The following is a 14,791-nucleotide window of genomic DNA, read 5'->3' on the forward strand; positions in this document are numbered from 1 at the left end:
CAGCAACACAACCAGCAAGAAAACACAAAACTGCAGAAAAGCCCCAAAGAAAGAGCGCAGAGCGGACGCTGAGACACAGGAGAACGAGGGGCTGAAGCTCAGGGTCTTCAGGATCATTACACTACATTTAAACGTTACACTGTTGGACCCGTGGTCTCGTCACTGCCCACGAGCCGTTGGTTGTACCTGTGGGATCTCTTCAAACCCCTGCACTGCACATCAGCCCACGATCTGGAGAAATCCCACGCTTTTACCTTACATGATTTAGCGCAGGAGAAGACGACAAGTCGGGAAACAGGAGAGGAGCAGGACATGAAAGAAGAGAGAGAGAGAGAGAGAGAGAAGGAAGAGGGGGCGAGGGAGGGAGGGAGAGGCTGGAGTTGCATGTTTAGCTACTGTTGTTTTCCTGTAGGATATCATTAGCCCTAATCCTGCGCTCTAATGGAGTCCAGATGAGAATCTAAACCCCGCCACATTCGCCCCGGCTTCAAAGCGCCAAAAGATGTCAATATTTACCCGAAACTGAAGAAGGGGGAGAGGGAGGGCTGGCATGGGAATGGAACTGCTACAACCAGAGCTTTGTTTCTACCAAAAAGCCTTGCAGAACACTTTTGGGGGCTGGCGTAAACGCATACAGTGGGGGTCAGAAGGTCCGTGGACGAATGAAAATGCTAAACAATTACAGAAGTGTCAACAGCGGTTTTTATTTTGCAGCTACTTTTCAATTACGCTCGATAAACACCTGCAAAGCTCTTCTCAGCACAAAAACAGCTTCCTGCTAATCCTCGGAATGCATTCGGCTCCAACGCTCTGCTCCGGATGCACATGCGCATGCGCTGCAGCCGCAGAACACAACGTGGCGTGACGCGACAGCAATCTCCTGAAATCGATGTTGAGTTCATCATGCGTCGTCCTCTCGCTCAGGGTTTAGAGGCGGTAACGAAAGAAGAAACCAAACCAACTTCAGGCAAAAACACAAGTGAAAGTGTAGTGAACGAAGCCAGGGGCCTCTCTCTCTCTCTCTGTGGTTAAAACTCGAGTTATTGCTTTCTCTCATACAGGGTTTAAACGCTGGTTATATTAGTGATATACTTTACAAAGAAAGGAGAACTGTGAAGAGTGTGTCCAATTTGCTCTGGAAACCGGGGAATAAATACATAAAGAAACAAATACCTACGCGATCTCAGGCCTTCAGCTCCATGTTCATCGAACTGTGTTTCCTTAATGAAGAGCAGATTTGATTCCCGTTCCCACAAAGATCAAGCCCCACATCCATGTTCAGAACGGATGGTTTTGGCGCCTGTTCCTTTAAATGATAACGAGCCTCTCGCTGCTCACCCCGACCCTGAGTGCACAGCAGCGAGGAGCGAGGAGCAGAATTAATCTTTAAAGCAATGGCAAATACAGAGTGTTGTGTTTCTGATTTTGAGTTATGACGGGACGCCAGAGTGGACTTCCTGCAGTCTCCAGTGGACTGTGAAAGTCGACACGCCATGGACTCCACACCATTAGCTGAGTGAGGCTTCGGAGCTTCATGAGGGCGTGTAATTCGAGCATGATTATGAGGACACTACAATCTCCCACAATGCACTTGTAATTCATAATAAACATGGTAGCTCACTACCTGCTGAACGTGGATGCATTACATGTTTCTTTGTTACTAAGCAAGTGTCCAAATTCACTTATGATCCTGAAGAACTAAACAGTGCCTCACTATTAGCACAGTCCGGTCCTGGTCACTGGAACCGGGCACTTTATTATTCCCTGCTCCCTTACGGTTCCAACAGAGCCGAGTCAGTACTAAACCCTATAGAGACCTGTCAATCACCACGAAATGCAGACCTCCAGCACAAACTCGCTGCTTGTAAAACCTCTGAAGTTACAGCGGCAGCTCTTAACATTCCCCCCGAGGGGTTTTGAATAGTTTTAAATGATCCTTGGGCCAATGACAGACGAATTCTCCAGCGACACGGAAAACTGATCTGTGACAACTGGGGAGCGGAGCCATGTTCAGTCCAAAGAAAAAACAACAGCACGCAAATACACAACGAGTAAACAACACCTAACTTTACCCACGGTGTTGCTGTGGTTTCCAAAGCCTAGGGTTCCCGTTAGAGATGGGGTTTTGTGATGTTACCAGCACCATTTCACGAGGAAGCTGTGCTAGTGGAAAAGCGAGAAGCTAAAAGTGAGGTGAGCCAATCCCATGCAGTGGAAAAGCACCATTAAAGAAGCTGCTAGCATACTTTAAAAGGCAGTGTGTGTTTGAAGATATAAGTCAGAAATGAGCTGGTGAGGTTGTGCTTGGGGGGTGGGGACTATTTGCATATTCATACATATGCGCATACTCAACGAAGGCTAAAGTGCAGAGTTGCATCAACTCCACTTTTAAGGCAGTTAGGGATTTATCTTTCTTGGAAATACACTCCCACACCTGTAATTCTGAAGAGAGAAGAGAAGGAAGGGTTGAAGACGGAAGCGAGACGTTAAAAGCTGGTTGTCCCCAAACTTTTGATGACACATACATTATGCTTAAGTCACTATAAACCACAGAGAGGGCGTCCTGCTCTGGCCACACATTCCACAGGTCAGAGGTCACCCTGGACTCCGCCTTTGCCGTGTGACTCAGACCAGCCACGCCCTGCCCTGATTGGTCGGCTGGACGGCCATGAACGAGTGAGGTAATGATGAGGTCATAAGAGGAGAGTCTCTAGGCCTCGTCAGTGGTTGCCTTCCTCAGGAACAGCGTATTCCCACTGAGAAAAACTGGAACGGTATCAGGATTTCAGGAGGAAAAATAGGAAATACCGTAAGAACTGACACCAAATTGAACCTTTTAATGCCCTTAGAAAAGATGAGCGCATCAGCATTAGAGCCGCACTGCTCGGGCAGAGGCTGTATTCGCTGGTTATGAGAGTGGAAAACCTCGAGACCTATAAAGAAGGGTATTAACCTTTTTATTGACGGAGGAATGAATGAGCGAATTACGAAACGGGAAAAGATGACGTTCCGTGGAAGACGTGCTCCAACTTTCTGACTTGAGAAGCGCAGGAATATGGGACATCCGTGAGAAAGGCGTCCACAAGAGTTGCATTGTGTTAAAGCTGCATGAAGGATGTTATTAAAGTGGACATACTCTCCCCATATCCTTTTCCGTGAGGGAACAAATTTGTGGGTCTTAATGAAACGTCTGATCTTCTTCGGTCAAAACACCACAGCAGTGTTCTCTCCCTGTGTAAACAGCCCTGTTCAGAACGCTTTCAGCACCTGTTCCTTTAAATGATAATGAGCCGCTCGCTGTTCACCCCGACCCCGAGCGCACAGCAGTGAGGAAGAGACGTTTTCGCTCATTTCTCTTTCTTCTCCGTGCTCTTATTTCTCTGCGCTCATTGTGTCCATTTTGCCGCATTTAACCTCGTCTTTCGTTTTCACATAAATGCGAGTCCAGCGCTGTGATTGGACAGACTCAGACGAGGGGGTGGGGCCATTCTAAAGTCTCTGCACACTTGATGTCAGAAACAGAGCAGAATCAGAACGACTCGTTTTATCCTGTGTTTTTTTTTTTGACTGAATTCATACACATTCAATAAGGCGACCATGAGCAGGAGGTCTTAGAGGGAAGGTCTAGTCTGAGCGGTGTGACAGCAGAGGTTATGGCTGATAAAGAGCAGAGCATAATTAGGACGCCCATCAAAACTAATATTAAAGAGATTGATCCCTCTTCCCCCGAGTTAAGCAGAATTAACCGAGGCTTAAGTGCTACGCTCGGCTCGTCTCTCTGCAGCAGGGGGGCATTAATCTGAAAAGAGCTTGATTAAAGAGACACCTGAAGAGGAGCTGAGTCTGATCCGATCGGAGCTACAGCTGCAGAGCTACAACTCTGATATAACTCATTAACTTCTCTAACACCTTCCTGAGAGAAGGGCGTCTAGCCGCTTTACCTCGCTTGATGACAGTTAAGCTGTGGAAGGAGGCGTTAACCTGATTAACGTGAGGTTAAACCTGTGTCTCTGATTACATTCTTTTACTTCATAATCTCAGCACACACACTGCACCTGAACTCCACCGCATGCAGATCCAGTGCTGCTATGCAGCTTCGGCAGCACTTGAATGGGAACCCACCATGGAAAGCTTGAGCGGTTGCTGGAAGCGCCACTGGAGCGGCCAACAGGGGGTGCTGTTCCTGTGTCTGCGTGGATCCCAATGCCCGAGTGCAGTGACAGAGCCACTGAACTGAACTAATGGCAATGTCCTTCAGATTAGACATAAATCCATCGCCACAGCAGCGTTCTCCCTCAGTTTTTAGCCTTTTTCACTCTGTTCTCTTCGTTTATATTCTTTGCGCTCTCACATGAACACAGGTCCAGCGCTGTGATTGGACAGACTCAGACGAGGGGGCGGGGCAAATCAAAAGTAAGAGGCGGAGCAGAATCAGAACGACTCTTTTTCCTCAGGTATTCTGACTTGGGCAAGTCACACAATACAGATTGGGTGGTCTTGTTTCACTGTGTGTGGGTTGGTGGGCTCCAGGTCCCCACGTTAATGTGCACTGAACAAGTGATTATTTTCATTTTATGTCCACTTTAATAAACCAGGGCACCAATGTTTAATAAAAGTTATTTATTTCAAAGGTATATTTTATGACACAGGACGATCCCCACCCCTCTGGACAGAGAGTGTTCTCCTCCAAGCGTGTTGAGCTTCAACCACATCGTGTTAGGCATAGTTTGATCAGATGGGGTCTTTTCAGCTTGGTGATATCACTTCATAGAGCGGGTCCCAGGCAGACGGTTAATTAGGAGAACATAGGCATAGACATAGGCTCCGGGAGACTGTCTGTGAGGAGTGTGGTGTGTTCTCCCTGTGTCTGCGTGGGTTTCCTCCGGGTGACTGTCTGTGAGGTGTTTTCCCTGTGTCTGTGTGGGTTTCCTCCGGGTGACTGTCTGTGAGGTGTTTTCCCTGTGTCTGTGTGGGTTTCCTCCGGGTGACTGTCTGTGAGGAGTGTGGGGTGTTTTCCCTGTGTCTGTGTGGGTTTCCTCCGGGTGTGGCGCCCCCTCCAGGGTGTATTCCCGCCTTGCGCCCAATGATTCCAGGTAGGCTCTGGATCCACCTCGACCCTGAACTGGATTAGCGCTTACAGATAATGAATGAATAATGAGATCTTAATCCATGGACAGGACAGGATTTGTTCCTGCCTTGCACCCAATAAGGAAGTTACAGAAAATGAATGAATGAATGAATGAATGAATTCATGTTAAGACCTTACATTAGCCCCCATGCTAAATTTGACAAACAAGAGCCTGTGCGCTACAACATCCCATTGGGCCTAATGGGACTTTTCTCAGCTATCTTTGAAACTTGTCCAACCTAGCAACAGTTGCTATGGAAGGACAATTATGGGATATAGGAAGGTGGGTTAAATTCCAGCCGCAAAAGCTGGAAGACGGGCAAAGAGGTGTAACGTTGTTTGTCACACTGCCAAACCTGCACGTGCAAACACACACATTCCAAACCGCATTCCATTGTGTGCAACTGTGTGTGTGTTTCTTCCCACGTTCCTCTGGGTTATGATCCTATTACATTAAACACATTTATATACACCTTCAATTCCATTGTTCTCCCACTTTCTGTTCAGCTAGGCCACCTTCTCACACACACACACACACACACACACACACACACACACACACACACACACACACACACACACACACACACACACACACAAATGAAGACTTCCCTTGAAAAATGACATTAAACACAGAGATAACTGGACTCTTAACAACCGCACAAGCCCCACTGTCGCACGCCTGGCCCCCCTCAGATAAACAGCTCCTATAAATATAGTCTCTGTGAGAGAGGACTCCACTATCGCTCCAGATCTGAACACATCCCCAGCTCCGTGTCCATCTTCCACTGTGATTAGAGCAACTCCAAACTATGGGTGAATCCCATCTCAGCCCTTAGCCCTACCCCTCTGTTTACTCAGTGTCTGAATTCTTGTTGGGAAAGAGGAGTAGGGCCAAAGGGGGAGGGCTATGTGCCCCTTAAAATGGAGATTTTGTCAGGGGTACACTTCAGACGAAGGGCTACGAGCACCTTGTGAATAAGTGGCAAGATGGAGGCGCATGTTTCTCTTAGAAACTATGATCACCAGTGTATTATCTTTTATTATCGTTTAATGTACTTTAATTTGTGTATTACATTCCTTTGCAGATTTCTTTCCTTGTTGTACGTAGCAATTACATTCTAGCTGCAACATTTAAGGCGGAACTGGGAGATTTAAACAAAAAAGACATCAAATAAGCAGCTGGTTTCAGCTTCATGTCACAGAGTGTTGTGTGTGGGTGATTAATATGTGATTGTGGAATGCATGTGAAGGCCTGATGCCCTAAATGTAACTATGGTAAAGTCCAGAGGCTCCGATAACGCAGCAGACCGTATCCGATGACGTAACAGGCTCTTGAAGGACCATACCCTTTCTTAAAGGAAGACTACGCCCTGTAACTCAGTGCCAAGGGGCACGATAACACTCAATAACCAGGGGTAGGAGTAAAATTAGAGAATGGCGTTCACTCTATGGGTCTGAAAGGATGTGTCTTTGTCAGAAAGCCCATGCTAAGAGAAGGAAGAAGACACAAAAAACAAGGGAATTATTAGCTCAGACCACAGCATCATGTCTTAGGGATTGAAATTAATCATTCATTCATTCATTATCTGTAAGCGCTTATCTAGTTCAGGGTCACGGTAGGTCCAGAACCTACCTGGAGTCATTGGGCGCAAGGCGGGAACACACCCTGGAGGGGGCGCCAGTCCTTCACAGGGCAACACAGACACACACACATACACTCACACCTACGGAAACTTTTGAATCACCAATCCACCTACCAACGTGTGTTCTTGGACTGTGGGAGGAAACCAGAGCACCCGGAGGAAACCCACGCAGACACAGAGAGAACACACCACACTCCTCACAGACAGTCACCCGGAGGAAACCCACGCAGACACAGAGAGAACACACCACACTCCTCACAGACAGTCACCCGGAGGAAACCCACACAGACACAGAGAGAACACACCACACTCTTCACAGACAATCACCCGGAGGAAACCCACGCAGACACAGGGAGAACACACCACACTCCTCACAGACAGTCACCCGGAGGGAACCCACACAGACACAGAGAGAACACACCACCCTCCTCACAGACAGTCACCCGGAGCGGGAATCGAACCCACAACCTCCAGGTCCCTGGAGCTATGTGACTACGACACTAACCTGCTTCACCACCGTGCCGCCCTTGAACTGAATCATAAACAGGGAAATGTAACCAACTTGTAAGACTGAACTTCACAGGAGAGTAGAAGCACCTCTGATGATTTTCAATGAGAAAGTGAAAGAGAGTCTTCAGAACAGAACAGAAGCTAGAATAATGACACTGTGCGGACAAAACACACACAAATCTGAAGTTACATTTATTTAACGAGGGTCAATTGGAATTTTCCACAATGGGTTTGTCTTTCTAAATATCCTTTCATTTTTTACATATCAGTGGTCACTTTGGACTTCTGCATACATAAGTATGTGTGTGAGAGATTGAGACACACACACACACACACGAAGGAGAGACCCAACTCTCTGAAAAGGGAGCCAGAGGAAATGCTTGTGATTTTTTCCCCCTATAACAAGCTTTTCATTTTCCAAACCCCTCTGTTCCCCTCCTCCTTTCTCTCAGTGCCACAGAGTCCACCGCAGTCTGAGCTAAAGCTGATTCCAGAGACGTGTGGCTGCATCGGCAGCTGATGGGGAATTGTCTTTAATGCACTCATGAATTTTATGAGCATCTACATTCAATCTGCACGAAGAAGGGTGAAGGTTTTAGACCCCCCTCAGGAAAGATCTGCGCTTGTCCTTCTTCCTTCTTTGCTGCCTTGTGCCAGTCAGAGCTGCAGGGGCTCAGAGAGAGAGAGAGAGAGGTGGGGGGGGGGGTGATCGAGCGGGGGTGTAAGGTTTCTGCCGACCTCGGTCTTCACTCTGAGTGAAGTGGCTCCAGTTTCCCAAATCCTTGGCCGACAGACACCAAGCCCCATAGGGAGCAGAGAGACGCTTCTGAGAGGAAGGAAGAGCAAGAGAGTGTGGGCTTTTTGATAAGAGAGAGAGAGAGAGAGAGAGAGAGAGAAAGCTTGGTGTCGACTGGCTTCAGGGCCCTGCTACAGTCCTTCCTACTGACTACAGAGTTTACTTCGGTTTACGCTCCAAATTCAAGAGTTCCTGTACGACACTGATCAAAGAAGTTGTGCCATCATTTACCCATCATTCAACTGACCTTCCCTCAAGGTCATTATCCCCTCCACTAGGGGGCAGCCGTGGCCTAATGGTGAGAGAAGCAGGCTTGGGATCCCCCCAACCGGCCGGGACATCGGTGTCTGAAGCGCCCTCGAACAAGGCGCCTAACCCCCAAACTGCTCCCGAGGCACTGCAGGGTGGCTGCCCGCTGCTCCGGATGTGTTCACGGCCAAGAACCGTTTAAAGGCGAAGGTCAAACTGCATTGCGCTGTTGTACAAAGACCATAACGCCATTCTTTCCTTTAGCTAGGTCTCCTCCCAACGCTCCCAGCAACCGAGAGGAGAGGCCGAAGCCTGAGACACTCTCCTGAACCGACGCCAACACTTCCTTCGACAGCTCAGCACACTCAGAGGGCGACAACCGTCCAACCGCCAAGTCCAAACGCATGCGCAGGTGCACCAGGAGACGAGAGAAGCATTGTCCAAGAATCCGTTGTAAGGGGTTTCCACACAGAGGTCTGTTTTCAATGTTTCAGTGCAGTTCTGTCAGAAACGACTAGCTGCTGAGGCACAAACAATACTTTTTACTTGCCGTGGTCATCCAGAGCATTCCTGCAGCTGGGTTTGGACCGAACATTGTCTGAATAGAGTTACAGACGACTTCTGGTACAGTCTGGTTCAGAGAGAGACGCTTGTTTGGATGGAATAAGGAACAACGCGTCGAGCTACAGGTTTTGGGTAGAATTTGCTCAGATTATGGTTGTGTTTGGGCAGAACCTGGTTGGGCTGCTGGTTTTGGGCAGAGTCTGCTCAGGTTATAGCTGGGTTTTGGTAGAACTTGGGCAGGCTACAGTTGGGTTTTTGGCAGAACCTGTTTGGGCTGCTGGTTTTGGGCAGAGTCTGCTCAGGTTATGGCTGGGTTTGGGCAGAACCTGGGCAGGCTACAGTTGGGTTTGGGCAGAACCTGGGCAGGCTACAGTTGGGTTTTGGCAGAACCTGGGCAGGCTACAGTTGGGTTTTGGCAGAACCTGGGCAGGCTACAGTTGGGTTTTGGCAGAACCTGGGCAGGCTACAGTTGGGTTTTGGCAGAACCTGGGCAGGCTACAGTTGGGTTTTGGCAGAACCTGGGCAGGCTACAGTTGGGTTTTGGCAGAACCTGGGCAGGCTACAGTTGGGTTTTGGCAGAACCTGGGCAGGCTACAGTTGGGTTTTGGCAGAACTTGGGCAGGCTACAGTTGGGTTTTGGCAGAACCTGGGCAGGCTACAGTTGGGTTTTGGCAGAACCTGGGCAGGCTACAGTTGGGTTTGTGCAGAACCTGGGCAGGCTACAGTTGGGTTTTGGCAGAACCTGGGCAGGCTACAGTTGGGTTTTGGCAGAACCTGGGCAGGCTACAGTTGGGTTTTGGCAGAACCTGGGCAGGCTACAGTTGGGTTTTGGCAGAACCTGGGCAGGCTACAGTTGGGTTTTGGCAGAGCATTGTCAGGCTACAGGTTGTTGAACGAAGTTGGTTGGGCCACAGGTTTTGGGCAGAACTTCATTGGGCTCGGGCTAAGATTAGGTTTAGGAAGCACTTGGTCAGGGTACAAGTTTTTGGGTGAAACTTGCTCACACTACAATGGGGCTAAGGCAGAACTTGTTTGGGCTACAGGTTCTGAGCAGCACATGCTCTGCTGTATTTGGTTCTGGTTCAAACTTTTCCAAACTCTAAGGGTGTGAATCCTGTGCTGCAGCGTCCTCTTTCGGTTTGTGGCTGTGGGTCACTGCTCAGTTCTCTCTCTCTCTCTCTCTCTCTCCTGGAGAGTGTTTGCGTTCCCCTGTGCTGCCTAACTTGGTCCGTCTCCTCTTTTGGTCGTGTGTGCGTCTGTGTTTGTCAGGTTGCCTGGCAGCGGTGTGGCCGGGCCTAACAAAGTCTGGACGTGGCGGCAGTGTTAACTGAACTCTGAGGGGCCAGTTTGTTTGGAAACCCCTCATCTCTCTCAGCTTTAGTGAAGCAGATCCTCGGCCCTGAGAAATTCACACGTTCCACTTAAAATGGTCAAGATGGAGGAATGTAGACGAGAGAAAGAGAGAAAATTACATTAAAATTTAGAACCTGGATGTCTGCAATAAGCACTGGGTTGAAAGTATGTATTCTCTCTCTCTCTGTCTCATTCTGTTTTCTGTTCTCTCTCTCTCTCTCTGTCTCATTCTGTTTTCTGTTCTCTCTCTCTCTCTCTCTGTCTCATTCTGTTCTCTCTCTCTCTCTCTCAAAACTTCATGTGAGAAGCAGGGAGCTGCTTTGGAACTCAACACCTTTAGTGAAGTGAACCATCTACTGCTGCCAAGTGGCCCCCACCCAAATCCCACAACTCCCAATGGACACACACACACCCAACATCCCCTCTGTGACCTGAGAGAGAGAGAGAGAGAGAGAGAGAGAGAGAGAGAGAGAGAGAGAGAAATAAGAAAGCAGGGGGTGTATGTCCCAACCAAACAGAAAACCCAAAGGAATGTCTTCAAGAGTGAGCAGGAAAAAAAAAAAAAAAAAAAAAAAAAAAAAAAAAAAATTGTGTACCTCTGAAAACACACACACACACGAATATTTCCCCAAACCCAGGAGCCAACTTTTTAATACAGACTCACAGACAGCTTGTGTACGCCTTTCAGAGTTCACTTTAAGGCGGGATAAACACACAAACATCAAATGAACTGGAAAAAAAGCTAAAGGCCAAGGTGTAAACATGCATTTCCTCCTTCAATCAGGCTGTAGATTACCCAGCATGCACCACTGCAGGCTGCTTCCCCAGAGCAGGCCAGACGTAGGGCGTCAGGGTCTACTGTGGTTGATGACAACTCAACAGATCACAAACACATGGGCTCTGCTATATGTCGATATATAAATATATATCGTTTATATCGATACTTAAAGTTTTTAAATGGCTCCAAGTCTAAATCTTGTACAGAGCCATTCTGTTCTCTCACTACCTCTGCCCACACCCACGTTCCCTCTCTCACACACAGGAGGTGAGTGACACAGCGTAAAGATGAGTCAGTCTATAAAATGAATAACAGCGGTTCAGTTATATGTTAATGGCTGGGATTTGAGCGGTCAGATGAGGAGGAGACGGCTATCTGCAGGGAATGCCCAAAGGAGGTAGTATCAAAACGCGGGGGGTGTTCCCAGCCTTTTTCACCACTTACAACAACAGCACAAACTTCTGTACGAAGCTGTTAAACCCTGAGGTGCTGCTGCTATCGTTCTGAAGCAGTACAGTTTCACTAAAGCAGTTCAGACAGCATTGCAAGCTTCATCAGCTAACGCTGTGCCTTAGGAAAAGAAAAGTACGTAGTGGCGTGGTTTACTAATGTGATCTCAGCAGTAGAGCTAAAGAGCTCCAAAAGGCTGATTAAAACTCCTGACCCACGATACAATTGTCCACACTTCCCGTTGACGACAGGTACATGGTCAGGTCGCACCTGTGAGCCATATTTGAGTGTCACTATCCACTTTATTGAAGATTGGGAGATTAAAATGAGTGTCTGCAGACGAGCTTTGTCCCCAGAAGTCCACACTGGAAGCACAGAGCCAAAGCCTTTACACTGTTCTTAAAAAAGCGCTTTATTACAGACGCTGTAGGTCTGTAAGTTAATATTCATTTGTCATGTACTTCAGTGTGTTGTGGTGTGGTGTGTTCTCCCTGTGTCTGCGTGGGTTTCCTCCGGGTGACTGTCTGTGAGGAGTGTGGTGTGTTCTCCCTGTGTCTGCGTGGGTTTCCTCCGGGTGACTGTCTGTGAGGAGTGTGGTGTGTTCTCCCTGTGTCAGCGTGGGTTTCCTTCGGGTGACTGTCTGTGAGGAGTGTGGTGTGTTCTCCCAGTGTCTGCGTGGGTTTCCTCCGGGTGACTGTCTGTGAGGAGTGTGGTGTGTTCTCCCCGTGTCTGCGTGGGTTTCCTCCGGGTGACTGTCTGTAAGGAGTGTGGTGTGTTCTCCGTGTCAGCGTGGGTTTCCTTCGGGTGACTGTCTGTGAGGAGTGTGGTGTGTTCTCCCAGTGTCTGCGTGGGTTTCCTTCGGGTGACTGTCTGTGAGGAGTGTGGTGTGTTCTCCCTGTGTCTGCGTGGGTTTCCTCCGGGTGACTGTCTGTAAGGAGTGTGGTGTGTTCTCTCTGTGTCTGCGCGGGTTTCCTCCTTCACAGTCTTCTGCAGCGCTTTTCCCTGATGGAGCTCAGAACGAATGCAGCTCCCAATAAACTCTTCACTCGCATTGCTTCATTTTGTAGGTTATTTTTGGTGAATAAAATGATGAATGTAATATTTAATACGACACAACAGACACCATAAGATGACAGAAGAGCAGGAGAATGTTTCAATTCTGAATTACAATTATACATTACACAAAAAACACTTTTAAAAACATATCTGGACCCCTAACACACGCCTGAAAAATGAAGGTGGTCTGATAGTTTGTTAAACGCAAACAACCCATAGCAGCTTCTTAGCGATGGGCACTGGACACAAAGCGAGGCTGACCCTGGGGTGAAACTGCAAGAGATTTGGAGTGTGAAGGTATGCGACTATGACATAAAGAAGTGTGTGTGTATTTCTCCAGTGTCATGCAGTGGTTCTGAATCTGAGAAAGAACACTAGCCTTACTCACAATCACAGGAAAGGGTGTAGAGGGGGGGTACCGTCTGACCTCTTTATTGTTCTCCTTGCGAGGGTCTCTCTCTCTCACACACACTCGCCGCTGCAGCCTGGTGTCTGTCTGGAGGCAGGTTCAGTCTCAAGATGAAACACAGGATAATCCGGATCTATATCTGACCCCTTCCCCTGCCGCTCCCTCTCCACTGACCATCGCGAGGTACGGGTTACGTAACATTGTCCCACGGTGGGGTCTCGAGCTCACCACGCGATTGGCTGAGAGGGGTTCTAAAGCTCAGGGCACTCTGGGAGCACCTCTTTATTTGTCAGCACCCTTTCTCCCACTGTGACGGAGGGAGGTTACTACAACGGAGGAGACAAGGGAGTCACCGTCCACAGGCAAAGAGCGTAAGAGAACACCTGCTCATCCACGCACTCGCAGTGACGTCCGGCCTGGTCAAATATACTTATAGGTTTGGAGTGAAGGTCAACTGTGAAGCTCTCTGTCTCCCTCTCCCCTCTCTCTGCAGAGTCATGTCCACTTCACCAGGGTCCTGACTGGCCGCACGTAGCTGAGCAAGTCAAGCCAGGCTTTGTTCAGCAACCGGACACATATACACATACACACACACACACAGCTCAACATGTACAACTCCGTTCACAAATGCTGACATACATTCTACAGAGAGAGAGAGAGACAGAGACAGAGAGAGAGAGAGAGAGAGACAGAGACAGACAGAGACAGACAGAGAGACCGAGAGATCAAATTGAACATATTTATAAAGCACCTGCAAATGACAGTCTCTCTCCCTCTCACACACACTTTCGCTCTCATACAAAACAGGGGCATTCCAACTCAGATAGTTAATATAGTCACAGAGGAAATTACCAACCAACCAACAGGCCCCTCTACACACACACACACACACACACACACACACGGAAGCAGACAGAGCGACTCTGACTGTGTTGTGTATGAGTGTGAAAGGGATGTGATTGTGAGAGTGTATTAAAGCCACTGAGCACTGCCGATAACTTCCTGTAGACAGGCCAAGAATACACACACACACACACAAACAGAAAAGACTAATATACAGTACCAAGACATTCCTATAGGTTCTCATAATCTGGATGGATGGTGTGTGTGTGTGTGTGTGTACGCGCGTATAGAGGCGGATATCATTTTTGCCGGGGAGGTGAATTTAGATTTGCAGGATATTCTGGGTCACTGAGTCTGACACAAACAATAGAGCTACGTTTCAAACCTCACATCAACACTCACACACACACACAACATTTCTCTGATTCTCACACACCTCAGACAGTCTGGATGGAAATGCGACATGCGCACACACACACACGCACACACAGTCTCCTCATTTGTCTGATGATGTCAACATAGTGCCGCAGTCATTTTGACAAACATTGTGTGCCCTCAGGTGTCACTCATCTCACTCACACACACACACACATACATCAGCCGTGTTCCGCCTGCAGCCACAGCACCTGAACACCAAAACACACTGGACCACGGCCGCTCCGCACGTCTGGGCCCTGACCTGGATGAGAGAACTCCTCCCAGGAGAACTTAGGGTTGTGAGAGATGGTGTTGCTGGGGCCAACAGGGGGCGCTGTCCCTGTGCTTTGATTGAACGCAGCGATGGGGACACTGTACTGAACTGATGTTGCTGTCTTTCAGGTGAGACGTAACACAAAGGTCCTGACGCGCGCGTGTGTGTGTGTGTGTACGTATGCAAATGTGTGTCTCTGAAATGCCATGTATTCATGTAACTGTGTGTGCACTGTTGTGTGTGTCTCTCTGTATGTGAGTATGTGTGTGTGTCTCTGTGTGTGTTAATGTGTGTGTGTGAGTTAATGTGTGTGTCTCT

At 48.4% G+C, this 14,791-nt stretch overlaps 1 protein-coding gene across 1 annotated transcript in view; it reads right to left on the bottom strand.

Moving 5' to 3' along the window:
* ctif (CBP80/20-dependent translation initiation factor) overlaps positions 1 to 13,140 on the bottom strand; it is a 56,396-nt gene extending 43,256 nt beyond the window's left edge. The window contains exons 1-2 of the mRNA XM_066646384.1: positions 13,114 to 13,140; positions 12,919 to 13,026 (exon numbers count right to left, since the gene is read on the bottom strand). Of these exons, the coding sequence (XP_066502481.1) occupies positions 12,919 to 13,026; positions 13,114 to 13,140 (135 nt within the window). The remainder of the gene's footprint in view (positions 1 to 12,918; positions 13,027 to 13,113) is intronic.
* Positions 13,141 to 14,791: the final 1,651 nt, after the last annotated feature.

This window comes from Hoplias malabaricus, chromosome 15 (assembly GCF_029633855.1).
Source record: "Hoplias malabaricus isolate fHopMal1 chromosome 15, fHopMal1.hap1, whole genome shotgun sequence".
Classification (NCBI taxonomy): Eukaryota; Metazoa; Chordata; class Actinopteri; order Characiformes; family Erythrinidae; genus Hoplias; species Hoplias malabaricus.